Genomic DNA, 19,008 nt, shown 5'->3' on the forward strand with positions numbered 1-19,008 from the left:
TTTTACTGATAAAAATATAAAGATAATAGATAAAAAAATAATTTAAATATTTCGATTTTATTGATAAAAACATAAAAATGATAGATAAAAAATAATTTAAATGTTCTAATTATGTTTTTGGTAGTGAACATTGTTGGGGGGTCGTAAGTGGTTATTATGAATGAGGAGGGTCGTAAGTAGTTATTATGAACGAGGAGGAGAGTGATGAATGTAGATGTTGATGCTCTACATGTATGTCGACGTTGTTTGATAATTGTGTTGACATCAATGTAGATGTAGATTAACAAAAAGATCGTCATTTGTATTGGTGTTGATATAGATGTAGAGTGATATTGCTCTATATCTATGTCGGTGTCAACAACGACGAAGGGTAATGCTACTCTGTATTTATGTCAGTATCGATCCAGTTCCTAAGTGGTATCGATATTTGTGTCGTTCTCTTTCTTTGTCTAATCTTTCATCGTTATTTTCTCTTCTTATCTATAATAAATCACTCGACGGTCTTTATCATTATTTATCATCATCGAAAGTATAATTATGATATTAAAATTATCTTTTTTATCTATCGTTTTCGTGATATCATTGATTAAATTGATGATGTTAGGCAAATGAAGTTAGATATTTTATTTTTATAATTATAGTGATTCTAATATAATTTTTTTAAATTTAGGATTTGAATCTTATGGTAAGAGATAATATATAATTAATCTGCTTAACTTCATTTAATTAGTTTGTGCGATAAGATTTCTTTTATTGTATTTCTTCCGTACGCCGTAGGATATGTCGTGTTCCGTCATCATCTTCCCGCGGGTGTGCGACGCCGCCCGCAGTATTCTCCGCCGCATGCAAATTCCCCGTGGTGGCCTCCCTCCTCCAACTCTGTCGCCCGTCTCCCACGCCAAGACTTGTTTCTCATCTCATCTCATCGTGTGTTAACTCGAGTCGACGAACAGCGAAGCAGCTTGAGGTTTCCACCACCCGTGAAGTAGGGTAAAAGAATCCGGACATATCTTTCAGGTTGGATTTGGATCTGATGTTGAGGAGAGCGATTCGTAGCTATGGAGGAACGTTCGCGAGAGCAATTGGATCGGCAGGCGGTGCATATGGGGGAATACCGAAGGAGACGGCGGATGTGGTGGTGATTGGGGCCGGTGTGGTGGGGATTGCAGTGGCGAGGGAATTGGCTTTGAGGGGAAGAGAGGTGTTGGTGGTGGAGGCCGCATCGACGTTTGGGACTGGAACTAGTTCTAGAAACAGTGAGGTCATCCATGCCGGGATCTATTACCCTCCCAAAAGCCTCAAGGTCTGGATTTATTTCCCTCTTACTTAAGACTGAGTTGGGCATTACGTAATTGTTTGTGTATACTGTTTATTATAGCAAATGCTTATTACTTGCGGCATGTTTGTTTGTCTTTGCTTTCTTTTACTTTTGAACACTACATTGCATTTGCATATGCAATTATTAGCAAATAAATACAAGTTCCATTTGGTTGCACGTAAATCAGGACGCTTTGTGATTGTTAAATGTAAAAGTGACTTTTCTAGGTCAGAACCTAAACTTCATTATGCTTGCCTTCAAAATCATCTGTGACTAATTATAAGGATTTCTTAGATTTTGAATGTATGTTGCAATGACAAATACAACCACCTTCTTTGTGCATCCAAATAACTGTGTTTTGATAATTGGTTACAATTGAGCATCTATGGTTCTTTATTGTGGGCAACCAAATGCATCCTTGTAGAATTTTATGTAACTCAAGGGGAGAAGAGAAGATAGAGAAAAGGAAAGTGATACTAAAGATACAGGAAAAAGACGACAAGGGAACTAGAGAAGAGAAGAAAAGACCAATTTTCCTTTCATTTTTCATTTTGGTAGGACAGGATCACCTAAAATGGTTCCTTTTTGTCTAAATCTCTCCATTTTTAGGGAGAAGAAAAAGGGATCTGTAGAGTTGTTAGCTCTACTCCTCTTCACTTGACTTCTTCCCCCCATATATGTAATCAAATAATGTTGTTGCTTTCTCTCCACTTTTATCATAGTATCCAAACGAGAGTATCCAATCTCTTCTCCCTACGTCACTCCATCCAAGATGGCCATAGAATTTTAAAATCAGCTATACCATCTAACATTCTTAATGAGTAAAGATCAAGACTCAGAGAAATGTTGATCAAACTACAGAGGGAATTGTGTCATATACCATTCGAATTAATTTATTGAGAGGATTACCAGAAGACTTTTTAAAAACAAAAAACATATGGAACATAAACATTGTTTGTGTATATTATCTGAAAGTATGAAAAACCTAAAATGCCAAACACAACCTTTGATGTTCCAATTGTTATTGAAACTCATTGCTTGTGGTTTATCATACTTTTTCCTTGCAAATTTTTGTTGTTTTCAATTTGACTAAAAATCATGGTTAATAGAATCTACCGGAATAAGCCATATGATAGTCTGATTTCTCGTCTGTGTTTCTTTGTTAGGAAAAAGAATCTCAACTAGGATTCGTCATAATGTGACAATCTTATATGCTTGTATTTGTGGTCCTTTGTTATTCTTACATCTATCTTCAAAATGCCTTTTTTGTAGGCTAGTCTTTGTGTAAAAGGAAGGAAATTGCTCTACAAGTATTGTTGTGAACGAGGAATCCCCCATAGGCAGACTGGTAAAATAATCGTGGCCACAAGTTTTGCAGAGATTCCAAAGTTGGAACATCTGCTAAGGAGTGGGAAAGAGAATGGCATTGAAGATCTGAGGTTGATGGAGGGCTTTCAAGCTATGCAGATGGAACCAGAACTTCAGTGCGTCAAGGCTTTGCTATCTCCTAGTTCTGGCATAGTTGACTCTCACTCATTCATGCTCTCTTTGGTGGTACTTTCTGCATCTTTCTGGTCTGAATATTTTGTGAAGTTTGTATAGAATTTATCTTCACCATACCTAGAGTTCTTCTGACTAATTCTTTCCAACCATGCCCGCATCTGTTTAGTTTTCAGATAATCTTTTTTCTGAACACAATCTTTGGGGGAAAAATAATATCTTTATTATTTAAAGTGGTAATAAGTGTGCTTACTACAGAATATGTTTATTCTGAATCAATTGAAAAAGACTACTAGTCTACTGAGACCAATGTTGACTTAATCACTTGAAAAAAAAAGACGAGACTGAAGCTTGAACTTTTGTATAGCTAGTAAACAACTATTTCATTATGTAGATGACTGAAAATTCCACCTAAAATGTTATCAAAGTTGTTGAAGAATTACTATAAAAAGTTGTTTCCCTTATAAAAATAAAGAGTTGTCTCTATTTGTTGGGATTTTCTCTGGGGAATTTTTGCTCAAGTGTCAAAGCATCTAGTGTTGAAAAATGTAGACATCGGTTCTGTAGTGGCTTTGTAATTTGTCATGTAGTTAATTTTATAAAAATATGTCCATTCCAATCACAGAAAGAATTCTTAACACCCACTTGTACATCGATGCAGGGAGAGGCTGAGAATTCTAGGACTACATTCTCATACAATACTACTGTCATTGGTGGACATATTGAAGACAGTTTTCTCCATCTCCACATTTATGAAAGCAAGGGTTTACAAAATGGCACCAACGATGCTCAGTTGCTGCCTCAGTTTGTACTGATACCTAGGCTTGTAATTAATGCAGCAGGCCTTTGTGCTGTTCCTCTTGCAAAGAGATTTCATGGCATTAACCAAGGAATTCTTCCTATTGCTTATTATGCTCGTGGTTGCTATTTCACTCTTTCTAAAACCAAAACTCCTTTCAGCCACTTGATTTATCCACTACCAGAAGATGGAGGACTTGGAGTGCATGTGACACTGGACTTGATTGGCATTGTTAAATTTGGGCCTGATGTTGAATGGATTGATGGTGTAGATGATATATCTTGCTTCACTAATAGGTAAATTGATGTTACTTTATAATGGCCCAAAAGTTCTTTGCTGTTGCATGTTGGGTCCAGTACCTTCATTAGTTTATCAGTCTTTAGATAAAGTGTAAATACTTCGTACAGCAGTTACAGTAAATAGAAAAAGATTACGTACCAAAGGAGTGCATATGTCATAACATTTATCCTAGTTGGTGTATGTTCTTGCATTACTATGTCAGAATATCTGAACTATATTTGATTTCTTTCATTTCCCTTTAAAAGTCGTCCAACTCCACTTAGGATTTACAGAAACTGATTTATAATTTTATCTGCTTCATTGATGTAAGTCATGTTCAGAAAAGCCAAGGTTGTGTTGTATTTAATATTGGATTTGCCTCGTGCTTCTTTAACTGTTTTCATTATATTGCATGGATTTGACCATAATGTGTCATGGGTCTTCCAAGTTCCAACTAATTGAGGGTAGCTGCTAACTTGATTCAACTAATTGTTAGCAAAACCTATGCACCAATAAGTGCCCTGCGTACATGTGCAGTTCAAATCATTTATTCTTTCTTTTACGTCAGTGTTCTGTGTCACTCATCACATTTAAGGACTTACAGCTTGCTTATGAACATATTCTATGGTTCTACCTAATAGTATTAGAAACTAGCTATATAAACCTTCTGGTCCTTTTAACACACACAATTTTGCAGTTTGCATAATAGATTATTTTACAGTATTTGCTATTAACTGAGTTCGGTTTTTACATGAAATTGTTAAAGTGATAAATGTTAGTAATCATGGTATGTGATTCTTCAGTAATTTATTAATTGCTTTATGGCATGGGAAATTAGGTTTTCTTTCATTCCAAACAGCCTCTTTTAAGTTTCAAAATCTCACAGTTAAGCATGCTTCAGATTTAACTATTGTGTCAGCTCGGATCGATCGGAAAACTTTTATCCTGAAATAAGAAAATATTTTCCCAATCTGAAAGATGGATGTCTAGAACCTGGATACTCAGGTATTCGACCAAAGCTCTCTGGCCCAGGAAAGCCTCCCAAGGACTTTGTTATTCAGGTGACTTAAATTATATATTTACCATATTTCTTGGGTTTACTGTTTATTACCTTATTACTGAAATATATTACTGAAACAACTGATACCAATGGTTGTGGTCATATATATCTGTACAAAGATAACTTATGTACATCCTTTCTTCCACATGGATATAAATATACTTTTTATTTCTTAATTGTTCCATTATATTCATTCGGTATTTTATACACACATTTTTAAAAGAGAAATGATTTTGATGATAAAATGCTCTGTCTGAGGGAGAAATCTAGCTGATAGGAAAACAATATGTCATAGAATATTTGCTAAAATTAACAAGCAAGTTATTACTTATAGCTCTAGTTCTTGTAGTTCTCGGTTATATAGCATGTAGAAATGAAAAGTCATCAAAAAGTAGATACCAAAGCTCATTACAATTCTCAAGTTGTTCTATGATAATGTTGTACATATTTCCTTATTTGCACACGAGCAAATGCATGCTACTGACATGGATACCCGTTAAAAATCTTGAAATGTCATAATTATTTATTAGTTACCTAGTTTCAAGGACCAGGTTTCTATTTGACGGTATTATGTGATTCAACTAGAAGTTCTGGTATCAAAATGGCAGAATGGGCACTGAAAATACAGCCTCAATTGCTTTGTCATAATGTTGTGGCTCCAGCTAATGTTCCATTAGCTCGTTTTAATGTGTTGTTGCTGTGAACACATCCACGAATTAGTAGTTCTTTTGCCTGTCTATGATAAATTTAAATGACATATTTAAATGCATTCATGCAGGATGAGGACATCCATGGTGTTCCTGGACTGGTTAATTTGCTCGGAATAGAGTCACCTGGCCTGACATCCAGCTTGGCAATTGCACAGTGCATTGCATCAAAGTATTCAAAATGATTCTTCCCAGCTGCTTGCTGTCCGGTTGTCTATTCTTTTCTTAGTCTCACCGGCTGCTGCTGCCTAGTTGCTCTTCCATTCATGTGATTCAACTTATAATATGCATCATAAATGGGTCTATTTCCAAAAAGAAGATTGCAGTTAACCATGCTTTGATCGACTTAGCCTTCCTCCCAAACAACAGAAGACCCACCCATTTGGTGATTAAGTTTGCTAAGAGAGAGGTATGTATCATAAACGGAATCTTCCACTGTTGTCATGTTTGGGCACCAAGATGATGATGTGCTTTGATAATGTGCAGTAAACTATGATTGGAGTAATATTTGGCTTGGATATTGCAGTCAAGAGCTTGGTTTAGTCCTTCTCCAAGATTCCCAGATACTAGTAAAGCAACTGATGGAATAGGGCATGCGACTTGTAATATTATTGTGTTGGTCAGGAAATGCTTATCAGTAAATGAGATGCCACCAACATCGAAGATTTATCTCTAACAAGATTGCATTCACTCAGGCTTTAATGGCTCATCAATCAGAAAATTCCTATCTGATAAGCTTATGGTGTTCACAAAAGTCAATCATGCTGACCGAATGACTTCTTTCTCAGATTCTTGTCATTCATTCCAATCTATGCCATGTCAATAAAATGTAGTTGCTATCCTATTACATTAGTGATATTGTATGAAGTGAAATGAATAACAAGAACATGGGAAATGATTTCTTTGTAATGTTTTTAAGTTCACTTTGACAATATTCCAAAAATATCCTAAATGATTTTTTATAACTTATATGGAATACCGAGTGCAATATTGTTAAGTAGAATCAATGATAAGAATGTTCACTTTATAATGTTTTCACATAATATACGAATAAAAACATGTTTAATGATGACTTTTTTTATCAATTATATAAAATACATCAATGCAAATTATATCATGTTACATTTCTTGACATTATATAAAGTGGAATGAATGATAAGAATATAGGAAATGATTCCTTTGTAATATTTTTCTATTTGCTTTACAGTGCGACCAATGCACTCTATGAGTCGATCTATAGGGTAGCTGAAAAAATGAACAAGAAAAAAGAGATCAACTTTTTGAAGGTACAATTTTGATTTTTTTTCGAATTAATAATACATTTTAAGAAAAACTAAAAAGGGTATACTAAAACTCAAAGAAAGGATGTATTCTAGGAAATCATCATTTTTAAAAATATTTTTTATTCATCATATTAAATGACATACAGCACATTTTCGGCATGAATTCGATCATGAGACCTAATGTAATACCTTTACAAATATGCGATAATACGTTAGCGCAACAGTGCACTGATGTTTCACCACAGACGCGATAATTTAGTACAGTGTAATATCAGAAAGAACACCAAAAGCTAGCAATATTAGCTATATACTGCTGCATTACAGAAATTTATTTTGAAGATAGACTTTCACAACCATCAACATGATACACTAGTCTTCAACATAATATTCGCCCACACCATGAAGATTTCCTGCTTTCCTGAAAACCACAGAGCAAAAGAAAAAATCACTTTTGGAGCTATTAAAATCTTTCTACAAATGACTTTGCATTGATATAAGCCAAATACATTGATGAAAAAGAAAATAATATTTCAACAATAGCCTGTCTTAATCATTGTTGTAAGGTGTTTTAATCTTGGCATCCTTCCAGTAATTAATAGTAGGTTCCCATCTAACAAGGAACCAAATTTGATGTGACTTCACCACTCATAAAACAAATGTAGGGTATGCCAAGCCATGCAAGTCATTTAAGCTTTGACACTTGTATTGTCTGCATCCTTACATGTTATGTTATTGAGTATACATGTTGATAATACCACTTTCATGATGCATTTGATTTTTTTTCTCCTTAGTTATATTTTAATCCTGTTTATGAAAGACAACATTCCTCCAGGTGAGCTTTCATATATATATATATATATCAAGGGGTTCCTTTTCCACCTTACTGAGTCCTTTGATGCCCATGTAGAAATTAAAAGTGGACTTAGGAAACTGAAAACAGAGCTGCAAATGAGATCAATATTATTACTGTTATTATTATTACCTGCTGGCTAAGCAGCAAGGGAGTCACCCAACTCCTTGAACTCCTGGAGCTCCTTGAAGTCCATCCAGGGCTTGACCCAGATCTTGGCTTCATATAGCTTCTTCTCTCCATTAGACTCCTTTGCCTCCAGGGTCAGGTAGTACATTTGACCTGCCACCACTTGCTCCTTCACCTTCACCACCCCCACCAACTCCAGAGTAGCATTCTGTACCATACCATACAAACAGATCCAATTAAATATTAGGTTTCGAATAATCTTGTATTTTTTTACCAAGATTTGCTACCAATAATCAATCTCAAGATTTGCTACCAATGATCAAGATCTTTACAAAACTAAATTAGTTAAAAATTTTAAATTAAGAAAACCTTTAATGCCTGATCAAATAAATTAGTTAAAATCTTTAAAGAATTTTTTTTAATACCTGATAGAAGGAAGATCCTCAAGGGAGTCCCTTTCAAGGTATTCATCTTACAGACAGAGAGAATTATAAAGTGGAAAAGGAAGGTATTATATCTAAAAGCAAGGGTAGAAGTCACACATCTTTTTCCTTGCAAATGATTAGTGATGACTGGGGGATTCAATCTAATGACCTGCTATCAACAGTCAACATCTTCACCAATTAAATTATATGATATCTTAAAAAAAAAAAAAACTTTAATGACTTCGAAAGGTTGAAAGCTCTAAAACTTGTGTTTCTTACACAACCCAGAGGGAGAGAGAGAGAGAGAGAGAGATACAAAGCGAAAAGGGCAGGTGTTATGCTTACAAGCAAGGGTTGAAGTCACACAGGAATTTGAATTACCTGGGAACGCTGCTTCCGTCCTCTGCCCATATCAGTGGAGCACTTCCAAAGAACCTCTCAAACCCATAATTGTATGAAAAGCATACGCCCATAAATTTTTTCTAAGGCTTATCCACTTTAATTCGAGAAACTGCTACTGTAAAATATGGCGAAATCAAACCCAAATCATCCAAGTTCTTAGTCTTTATCCCACTTGAGCAAATCTAATTTCCATAATATTACGAATGGATTCAACAAATCATATACTCATCGCAACGGCGAAGATAGATGGAAGCAGAAAACTTCAAGCAAATCTATCGACAAAGAAAACAAAGATACTATTTTTCACAGAAATAAAAAGTAGAGGGGTGGTTTTTGAGATTCACCGCTTTCTTGTTATGCTCGTCGATGGCGAAGCGTGCGAGCTCTTCGACCTTAGAGCTGTTTTGGGACGCCGAGTCGTAGATTCCTCCGGCCAGAGTCGCCATTGTGTCTCTCTTTCTCCGCCTCTCACGGCCTCAAGCCAAGAAATAAGAGGATTGACGGAGGCTATGGCAGCGACTCCGAGTGCTCCTTTATAACACGACCACCCGTTCGTCTCCTCCGCCTTTGCGATTAGGAAGGCTCGTCTTTGCGTTACGATGTGCCGCCTCTTTTGGAGTCAATGGTGGCGGCCGACATGTATCCGAGCAATTATAACAAGTCAAAAAGATAAAACTATGAAATAAGAAAAGTGGTGGAACTCAAAAAATTGAAATTTTTATCCAACCAAAATGTGACTTCTAATTAGTTTAAATATCCAAGCAATTATAACAAGAAAAAAAAAAACTATGAAATAAGAAAAGCTGAGTTTTATCCAACCAAAATGTGACTTCTAATTAGTTTAAATATCCAAGCAATTATAACAAGAAAAAAAAAACTATGAAATAAGAAAAGCTGAGTTTTATCCAACCAAAATGTGACTTCTAATTAGTTTAAATAGGTGTGGAGGCAGAGTTTCTCAACAACATTTAAGATTCAAAAAAAAAGAAGAATAAAATGATTTAAAAAATAAAAAATAATGTGGATAAAACTATGATAATTAATTAAAGTATAATTAACTAAATAATTTTTCTTCTTATTTTTCTATCAATGAGTTTGTAGCATTTATCATCACCACTTGATAACCCATCACTAATTATGTTGAGGGTAAATCACTTTCTTAAATATTTAATTAGAGTATTGTAATATACTTATCTAAAGTCCATTCAAATACATTAAATATGAAATTAAATTTGAGTGTTGTAATACCCTTTGATAAAGTGTTTGGTCTTCTATATTGTACATGCAATCTAATCCGATAGTGACTTCATATTATAATATCTCGTCTATCTCTATCAATATAGATGATTTTTTCTCATTTAAGTCCCTAACACTATTTAGGTTCTTCATTATATTTAATACTAGGTTGACTATAATATCATTTTCTATTTAAATATAAATCAAATCGATTCAGTCCGAATTGATTTATGAAAATTTTGATTTTAAATACCGTAAATGATTCTAGTTAGAGGATATTCCTCTTTGGTTCAATTAATCGATTCAAATCAAACCTAATCAGTTGAAAAAATAATAATTTTTAAATTCATAATTTTATCTTTCTAATTATATCCTTTAGATATATAAATATGCATATTGATTAGGCGTCTGGATCAATAAGATACATTCATCAATTATTATTATTATTATTATTATTATTTTGTTATTCTCTTAATTTTCTTGATTGTTGTTGTTACGAGGTGTTTATTCTTTATGTTATCTTATTATTTATTTATTTCTTCCTTCTATATCTAATATTTTTTTAAAAATTAGAATGATATTTCTGATATAAATTTTTTTAAACAGTCCAATTAAATTAAAATTTTGGTTTGATTCAATTAAATTGAGCCGGTTTATCAAAATAAACGGATTCATTTAATGCATATATATATATATATATATATTAAATTATTTAAAAATTAAAAATTGATTAGCCAAATTAGATGAGTCGTTTTTGAATCGATTCGATTAGATATGTCACAAATGATTTTGGTTCGGAGCAAAGTTCGCTGTACCATACTATACCGGCGTTTCGACCCGGGCTCGGTATGATACGGTACCAGTGTACCTGGCGATACATCAGAGCGTACCAAGCGGTACACCCTGATATACCGAATACTTTTTTATTTTTTTTATACGGTAGCAGTGCTATAGTATAGTACTGTAGCACTGTAATGGTACCGAACGGTCCGCGTACCGATAATCTGTCGGACCGGTATGTACCGCCCGATACGAGCGGTATATTTTGATACGACAGACCTTGATTCGAAGTACCTTATTTTAATCGAATCATTTTTTTGATTTAATTCGATTTAGCCCTAAGGTTTCGATTAGAACTTGTTTGAAGACACCTAACGCTTGTTTCAACCAAACGATTCTTCCGACCTCCAACCATCTAAAACCTCACCATCATTTCTGTGGGCTTCCAAGAAACCGACGATGTCATGTGGCCAAAATTCTCTCTCAATTGGTGGGTTGACTTAAAAGACTCCAAGCCGTCATTGCCGACAACGATGAAGCATACAAACGAGTCGCTTCTAGAAACAATTAATTCAAATCTTGTGAACGAAGTCTCCATTGGAGTATTCTGATTGTTTGGTTCACGAACTCCTTCGTGAATCTACTATTACAATATTCTTTACTTCGATCTAAAATTAGTTGGCTTAATCGGTAAAGTGATGGGTCGTTAAGGATTAATCTTATTTTTATATTTTTTCAAATTTTTTTTCTTTTCCTTATATATATATATATATATATATATATATATATATATATATATATATATATATATATATATATATATATATATATATATATGATATTGGCATGGGTTATAATCCAACTATACATCATAATGTTTACCTGGTCAACTCGACATGTGGATCAAATGACCATTCTATAATGATATTGACTCAACACCAGCATAAAAGTTCACTTGGCCTTACATGACAAGCACCACTTAATGTAACATAGAGTTCCACTTATCTTAGAGATATTTGGTAATTCCTGATATCAAAATAAGTTATTACCACCTAGGTATAACGTTTGATGATTCAATATACGTCTTCATAACTCAATAATAGTCGATAATTTTATATAATCTTTCCTTGAGTTAACTCTTATCTTAGTTTATCTATTATCTTGACTCACAGTATCCACCTGCTTTTCTCGACTCTATTTATAATAATAACGAAGGAAACCTCTCTCTCGAATATTTTGAATTATTACTTATATAAGATATTTATTACATATGTACCATATATAGTTTTGTAGGATATATGTTAAATTTTTTATCACTCAAACCAATGATAAGCTCTCAAGGTGTAGGATTATTTGATGTGCCACCTGTGTGAGGATCGAGGTCAAGAGATATTTTTCAATCCGGTCCTTTCGACTCTTAAGTTAGTAATTTAAAGTATATGAGTTTGGACGCGAGTAATAAAAAAAAATAAGCCTCCCCTCTTATTGTATTAAAGACGAGCTATTTTATATATGAAATATTTTGTATGGAGACAACCTTTAACTACTTTTAATAGCCTCCTCTTGGTCTTTTGTCTATGTGAATGACAAGGGGGTAGCCCATAATCGTCTGTCTTGGGCCTTTAGCCATGTAGGCAGATGGGTGGAGGGTGACTTTTGTCTTCTCCTTTCACCTTGGATGCCATGTGATGGTTAGCTGACGGTATATTTTCTATCATTTGGTCCTCTCCCCCCTCCCCCTCACCCACAAGACGTGCTTCAAGGCTTTTGTCCAAAGGATCCAAAATGTAACATCTAGTTCATCCGACACATCAAGCTTATATCGCTTCGATCCATTGTCGACCTAGTAGCATGTTTAGTTCGTCCAACACATCTAGTTCATTGTGCCTCTCGTATCGTCTGACACGAGTTTATTCGGCACATTCGTCCGAGATCGCCTCCCCAAATGTTGTTGGTGGTGATTCATTACCAACGTACCCCTCGTATCATCGAATGACATATATTGATCGAACAGGATCGGACTTCCAAACATTCATACCTTAGGCGAAGGTGGGGGACAAACAACTCTACGTATATGTGTCTGGACTACGTCAGGTTGACTAAGACGTCAACGATTTTATCCCTCAACACTACAAAAAGATGGAAACAAGAAAATCAAAGAGATTGATTCCAAGAAAAATTTTCTAAAAAATAAAAAATAATAGTCAGAAATTTATAAAGAATATTTGAAATCAACGAGTCATAATTAATAAAGATATCGTCAAGGTAGTCTTCGAAAAACATGACCAGTTCTTAGACACTAAACCACACTCGGCTGTAACAATTGTTTACCTAAAGAATGTTCATTTTAAACTTCCTAAACTTATCGAGTACTCAAACTCTCTTTACACGTTTCCTTCATGCGCGAAGAATGGACATAGACGTAACAATTAGAAGGCTCCATACTTGGTCATAGTTTTTCTTGTCCGAGTTTTGACTGGTGAATCATATTCCCCTTAATAATAATAATTTCTTTTCTCTTACAAACACGACAACACTCAAGAATTGATTGAATTAAGATTGACCATATCGATCTTGAAATATATTTAACATCCTAAAATCTAATTTTCTCACGTTTATCGACGATCAACCAATTTTTCTTTTAAGACTTTTGCATAAACCTAGATAAGTTATCCTCACACGCCAACTTTGAGCGTTCTGGATTGCAACACATAGGACCTTCATTTCCAATCCAGGAGTGATTGCTCACGGATAACAACAACAAGAGAGAGAGAGAGAGAGAGAGAGAGAGAGAGAGTGTGTGTGTGTGTGTGTGTGACGGATACGACGACAGAGAGAGAGAGAGAGAGAGAGAGAGAGAGTGTGTGTGTGTGTGTGACGGATACGACGTACGTTCTCGAAGATGGAATCCACACGTAACCGTCGTCGTCTTCTCGAAGACAAACGGCTGTTAGAACTCGAGGCAGTCGGCATCGTCCTATATAGCACGTGATGGCACCTCAAAAAATATCTTGGGTTGGCCGGTCGGCTGCCACATGTGAAGCGGACATTTTCGAATCTATACCGTGGATTGTAATTTAATAACGAAGGACTAATCACATATCTTTTTTTATAATTAATTATTTTTAATATTTTAAATCTGTATATTTTTAAAAATTATGTTAAAATTATTATATTTATGAAAGTAAAATATTTAATCTCGTATCTCCTCGTACCATCAATTTTGTTAACCGATAAAAATATCGTAAAGTTTACGTACATCTCACTATTTTAAATATAAAATTTATAATATAATTTTTAAAAATATAAAAATTAAAATACTAAAAATAACTAAGTACAAAAAATAATCTATAATAACCTAATAATATATATATATATATATATATTTATATTGATTTTATATAGTATATCATGAAATCGATGCATCCGCTATCAGAGAGTACTAAGTCGAAAAATACATCTGAAAGATGTTCGTCTACCAATTCACTTAAATTTGATTGGATTAATGTCAACTCTGTTAAGGTGAATTGGTCAAACTTTCTGTCACTCACTGCATGTCTTCATGTAAATCCGCCATCATAATTCGCAACCTCTGAAAAGGGTACACATGGTCACTATTGCATCACCAACCAAAGCACTGCTCTTCCTTGAGGATGAACGCAGGGTAGTGTCTCTACCCATGTGGAAATTACCCTTTGAAATCAAAATGCTGAAACGGGATATCTGCAATCAACAACCCATTATATGAAATTTCTATGTTGAGACAATAAATACATCTTGGGGTTTCGGTTTGCATGTACATATCTACAAAGAATTGGAAAGATATGAAGTGAATATGAACTAATGCTCTCATAAAATGAAAAGAAGGGAAGAGGGAAATTAAATCTTGCACAACTATGCATAACTATTCTACACATTGACTGATCATTAGGATGCTACATACAATCTTCACACCTGCAGTTCAAGTGTCGAGCAGGAAGTATGGATGAATCTTTCAACTACTACACCAAAACCCTTGGTTGAAGAGACAGCTCATGTTGCTTAATTTGCAGGCGGTGGCTAAAAGTGGTTCCCCGGTAAAAACCTGTTGATTAGATGAATCAGAATCTTGAAACTATGTAAACAGAAGCAACAGGTGATCCTTGGGGACTGAGAGTAAACCACTTACCTAAAATCCAATCCTTTTCTGAACAGTCTTCGAGGAATTTCACCAGTCAGGTTATTATTTTCCAAGTAGCTGCAAAAATAAAATTTAAGAGGCAATGGAGATGATAAACAATTCAAACACTTCAAAGCAGAATGATCTTTCGATAGTTAAGCTTTAACAAACAACAAATGAAATTAACATGAGAGAGAAAGACTGAGAGAACCATTAGTGTATAGAACTCCTGTAAATTGTACATATCATATATCACAGTAAAAGTTGATACGCCTCATCTATCAGTAACATTTAACATCAGTGATGTCTTGACTTATAACAAAATATGGTCCGAAATGACTATAATCTTTCTACCATATCAACTTCCTTCTTCTCCTTTCGCTCATTTTATCGATGCTCACTTTTTCTCCTTCTAAGACTACCAAATCCCCTAGAATGACCATAAACATCATTTTTATAATCTACTACCATCGTGGAATGGTATCAAGGAACACATAATTTGATTCCCTAGATGGTACACCTAACAGTTCTTACAGCATCTTAGCTAAACATTAATAAAGCGCTACATTATTTGACTCTCAAGAGTATTTGCACTTACACAACTTTTATAAAGTCCTAACTGTTTCAAGTTTCATCATGCATTGTAAATGACAATCACAATATGAGAGTTATAAATCCTTCATTCCTAGGTTGCATGATTCCTTAGCTCTACTAAGGAACTTCCCTATCACTAATGTTAGCCAACCTCTGCAAAAATTGACTAACCTGCCAATGCAGTGCAGGAAAAAGGAACGTCTACCATCATCAGGCTATAAGTACAGTAAATCTCATTCTCCTTATTGCAATTGATGAAAGAGAATGGTTTACCAATGAAAACATTTTAAAATGTGAACCTTTAGATAGCCTAAAAGTCATACAACTGACACGATATGACATTCATCATTATTCACAAGTTAAGAATGGAATCTTATGCATAATTTGGGTTCATGTTCACACATATTCATATCGTGATAATCAATCAGTAGTGACCAATGGAACCTAAACCTATAGGTTGGTCTTCACTTCCTGTTTAAGAGGTTCTAGATTCCTAGTGAAATTGGTGCCAGCTGGCCAGGAAAAATTCTCAAGGTGAAGGATTAACCTTTCCGGAAAAAAAAGTCGGAAGTTATTGAAATACAGTAATCTTAAGTACAAATTAAAAACAAAGGAAAAAAAAAACTACATATCACCAAAGTGGAGAAAAATATTATAATCAGAGTCAATAAATTATAGTTACTCACAGTTCACGTAGCTGACTCAGATTTGCCAGTGATGGAGGAATGACTCCTGTTAACTGATTGTTCTGTAAATGCCTTAAAAAATAATGCCAATATAAGTGAAACTATCAACTAACTCGATGTACAGAAAAGGGAAAAAGAAAATATTAAAGATGTTGCTTACAATTTCTGAAGATTCTTTAATTTGCTTAGATCTGGAATTGGTCCTGTGAAATTATTATATGCAAAAGATCTGCAAATGGAATACTATAAGCTAGAGTTATTTCAAATAAAATGATATAAATTCAAATACCCACATATCAGTTAGTGCTGTCATCCTGGCAATAAGTGGTGACAGAGATCCAGACAAACCCATACTTGAAAGATTCCTGTTACAAGCAATTTCTGGTTTGTCTCAATGAAATAGCATTGTCAAAATAACACGTTCATATTTAAAGCCCAACTCACAGAGCCACCACACGTATTTTGGATCCATTAGAGCAGGTAATGCCAGTCCATGAATATTGTTCAGGCATACAAGGATCTCCACTCCAATCAGATGGTGGACTAGCAATTTTCTTTTTTATATTCTCCAGGGCAATGACTGTAACAGAAGTGAGAACCAAATTAAAAAAGGTACTAAAAAAGAACTATTGTTAAGTTCTAAGAACATGAGGAAAGAGATCAGAAGACATACTATCTCTTGTATGTGTGACATTTCCAATTGAGAAAAGGCCAAAAACCTCTCCAGCACTTATTAATTGCGGAAGAGGAGATCCAGGAGTCAATGTAATGGTCGTTAGACCAGAGAGAAGCCATTGGGTTGAGAAAACAACAAGACCTGCTGATGTAACTGTTAAATTAGCATAGAATCTATAGTCATTTATGTAGACATCGAATGTCCTGGTGCTCCCTGGTAATGTATCAGCGAAATAAAGAGCAATGTAGTAGCTGGAACTTGGAAGTAAATTGGGAGGCCACTGAAAGACCAATGGTTTCGCTTTATCTGCTACTAGAGCAGTGTTGAAGATCGTTGCAGGTGGAAGATTCCAAAAATCAGATGATGATATATTATGGGTGCTTGTCATTGCATGTGCACTCCCAGAAAATGGCTGCCAATATCTATTGAATCTATCGTCTGGATATCTAGAATCACACAAAATTAGTTCATCAACAGACATAACATGCAATCACATAGTCCAGACAGATAAAGAGAGTTCACAAGTACTTTAAGAAAATAAATCTTGGTGAAAGGAAATGGAGTATATGGTCTCTATTTAGATGATTATTTGTTAACCAGCAGCGACTTTAAATTGTGTCTTAAACTTAAATTATCAAGATAAAAGGTGGTTCTTCATAGACGGCATTCCCTTCAATTATTTGAACATGCTCTTGTGAAGATACAGGGAAAAGAGAAACTGACTAAATGCCGAAGCAAATTAGTGGATAGCAACAAAAAATTCCATCGGACCATTGTGGACATGAATCCCTATGGTACAACGGTTGCCAGCTTAATTTCAGTGAAACAATGATCTAATTGATGCAGAAACATAAATTCTTTTTAGATATTTTACAACATAATATGCCCATTCTGCAAGTTAAAATGCAAAGACTGCACATGAATACCAGTTAATCAAGGAATCATGACAAAGACTGTAGATTGCTGAAGACTAACTTACTAGACAACAGTTAATCATGTAACATGATTGCCAATATTAACACAATATTTGTTTTTATACATGTAATCCAAATGCTCTGATGATCCCAAGCTCAAAGATGAAATCAAAGACTAGGGTGAACATTAGCAAATCAACACTTTGGGCCATCTACCAGGATTACAATTCTAACAAGGTAAACATAAAAAATTTCAAGCGATTGGCTTATGTTCTTTGTCAAACTTCAAAACTTACAATGTAATGTTGATCTCCCTCAAGAACAAGTAAACAGTAAAAGCTACAAAAAGCATATAACAGTTCGAATTTCAATCCATTTTGATAACGCATTTAATCATCAAAACTGCATGATGGGAAAGAAAAACAGAAAGGAGGAGTTCACTTAACCTGAGAGTCGATCCAATTGATCCAAAGGTGCTCCTCGAGATGAGGCCCATGGCATACTCGTCGAAGTTCGTCCCATTATACACCGAATCCTCCAACAAGATCATCTCCAGAGCGGAGATGAAGAGGTCGGAGGTCGTGTAGGTGTTCTCGGCAACGCACACGCTCATCGTCATCCCCTTGGCCCGGAAGACGCCCTCGTAGTAGGAGGCCACGCCGGCGGCGTAGTCAGCGGTCGTGTTCACGGTGGTCCAGAAGGTGCCGTCCACGATCTGGTCGAAGACAGGGGGCGTCCCGCTGCTGCCCGGGCTGTCGAAGCTGCCATAGAAGTAGGTGGTGCGGATGAGGTATCGGGCGCCGCGGACGGCCCGGAGGACGTAGCAGAACTTGCGGGGCTGGAGGAGGCCGGGGCGGACGGGGAAGGAGCGGAGGGTGGAGAGGACGGGAAGGAGGCCCGGGAGGGAGAGTTTGCGAGGGGAGCCAGCGATGACGAAGCGAGAGTCGGCCAACCATCTGAGGCCGTCGGGGGTGAAGAGGTCGTCGGTGGAGCCACAGTTGATAAGCAAGCCCTTGGGTTGCGGCGGGGATTGAGAGAGGGCGGGGACGACAAGGAGAGGGAAAAGGAACAGGAAGCGGAGGAGGAAAAGGGGCGGAGGTCTCTCCATCCTCTTACTTTGTCTTTCCGAAGAGGAGGTGGCCGACGACGATGAAGGCAAAGGTATAATTGAAAGGTGGGAGTAGGAATGACGGCAAGCAAAAGGACGATGA

The 19,008-nt window shown here is 35.6% G+C and overlaps 3 protein-coding genes across 6 annotated transcripts; 1 reads left to right on the forward strand and 2 right to left on the reverse strand.

Annotated features, from left to right (window-relative positions):
* Window positions 1-777: 777 nt before the first annotated feature.
* LOC135626901 (L-2-hydroxyglutarate dehydrogenase, mitochondrial-like) lies at window positions 778-6,072 on the forward strand. Of its 2 annotated transcripts, XM_065132709.1 has the most exons (5): window positions 778-1,303; window positions 2,591-2,872; window positions 3,480-3,913; window positions 4,798-4,957; window positions 5,735-6,072. In XM_065132709.1, the coding sequence occupies exons 1-5, from the start codon at window positions 1,034-1,036 to the stop codon at window positions 5,846-5,848; spliced, it is 1,260 nt and encodes a 419-aa protein (XP_064988781.1). In that variant the 5' UTR covers window positions 778-1,033; the 3' UTR covers window positions 5,849-6,072. The 2 variants fall into 2 exon arrangements, with proteins under 2 accessions (XP_064988781.1, XP_064988782.1); XM_065132710.1 differs by lacking the exon at window positions 4,798-4,957 and having other exon boundaries at window positions 802-1,303.
* Window positions 6,073-7,031: 959 nt separating this feature from the next.
* Window positions 7,032-9,400, reverse strand: LOC135626695 (cysteine proteinase inhibitor A-like). The gene is made up of 3 exons (XM_065132209.1): window positions 9,097-9,400; window positions 7,929-8,133; window positions 7,032-7,364 (listed from the first exon to the last, which is right to left on the reverse strand). Exons 1-2 carry the CDS (start codon window positions 9,196-9,198, stop codon window positions 7,936-7,938), a joined length of 300 nt encoding a protein of 99 aa, XP_064988281.1. The 5' UTR covers window positions 9,199-9,400; the 3' UTR covers window positions 7,032-7,364; window positions 7,929-7,935.
* Window positions 9,401-14,211: 4,811 nt separating this feature from the next.
* On the reverse strand, window positions 14,212-18,998 carry LOC135584390 (putative leucine-rich repeat receptor-like serine/threonine-protein kinase At2g14440). 3 transcript variants are annotated; one of them, XR_010492408.1, is made up of 9 exons: window positions 18,244-18,998; window positions 16,881-17,329; window positions 16,652-16,787; window positions 16,501-16,572; window positions 16,368-16,436; window positions 16,208-16,279; window positions 14,937-15,005; window positions 14,723-14,852; window positions 14,212-14,491 (listed from the first exon to the last, which is right to left on the reverse strand). XR_010492408.1 is itself a non-coding variant. In XM_065132210.1 (8 exons), exons 1-8 carry the CDS (start codon window positions 18,903-18,905, stop codon window positions 14,828-14,830), a joined length of 1,554 nt encoding a protein of 517 aa, XP_064988282.1. In that variant the 5' UTR covers window positions 18,906-18,998; the 3' UTR covers window positions 14,493-14,827. The 3 variants fall into 3 exon arrangements, 1 of the variants encoding a protein (XP_064988282.1); XR_010492409.1 differs by lacking the exon at window positions 14,212-14,491 and having other exon boundaries at window positions 14,493-14,852; window positions 16,208-16,269; XM_065132210.1 differs by lacking the exon at window positions 14,212-14,491 and having other exon boundaries at window positions 14,493-14,852.
* Between the last annotated feature and the right edge of the window lie 10 nt (window positions 18,999-19,008).

The sequence above is a fragment of the Musa acuminata genome, chromosome BXJ2-11 (genome assembly GCF_036884655.1).
Source record: "Musa acuminata AAA Group cultivar baxijiao chromosome BXJ2-11, Cavendish_Baxijiao_AAA, whole genome shotgun sequence".
NCBI classification, from domain to species: domain Eukaryota; kingdom Viridiplantae; phylum Streptophyta; class Magnoliopsida; order Zingiberales; family Musaceae; genus Musa; species Musa acuminata.

Excerpts from the sequence above, each read along its gene's own strand:
- LOC135626901 (XM_065132709.1), top strand. The coding sequence starts at position 1,034 with ATGTTGAGGAGAGCGATTCGTAGCTATGGAGGAACGTTCGCGAGAGCA. Across the intron at positions 1,304-2,590 it reads ACCCTCCCAAAAGCCTCAAG|GCTAGTCTTTGTGTAAAAGG; the intron begins GTCTGGATTTAT and ends CCTTTTTTGTAG. Across the intron at positions 4,958-5,734 it reads CCAAGGACTTTGTTATTCAG|GATGAGGACATCCATGGTGT; the intron begins GTGACTTAAATT and ends GCATTCATGCAG.
- LOC135626695 (XM_065132209.1), bottom strand. The coding sequence starts at position 9,198 with ATGGCGACTCTGGCCGGAGGAATCTACGACTCGGCGTCCCAAAACAGC. Across the intron at positions 8,134-9,096 it reads ACGAGCATAACAAGAAAGCG|AATGCTACTCTGGAGTTGGT; the intron begins GTGAATCTCAAA and ends GGTATGGTACAG.
- LOC135584390 (XM_065132210.1), bottom strand. The coding sequence starts at position 18,905 with ATGGAGAGACCTCCGCCCCTTTTCCTCCTCCGCTTCCTGTTCCTTTTC. Across the intron at positions 17,330-18,243 it reads TCAATTGGATCGACTCTCAG|ATATCCAGACGATAGATTCA; the intron begins GTTAAGTGAACT and ends GTGTGATTCTAG. Across the intron at positions 16,788-16,880 it reads TGTCACACATACAAGAGATA|TCATTGCCCTGGAGAATATA; the intron begins GTATGTCTTCTG and ends CTTCTGTTACAG.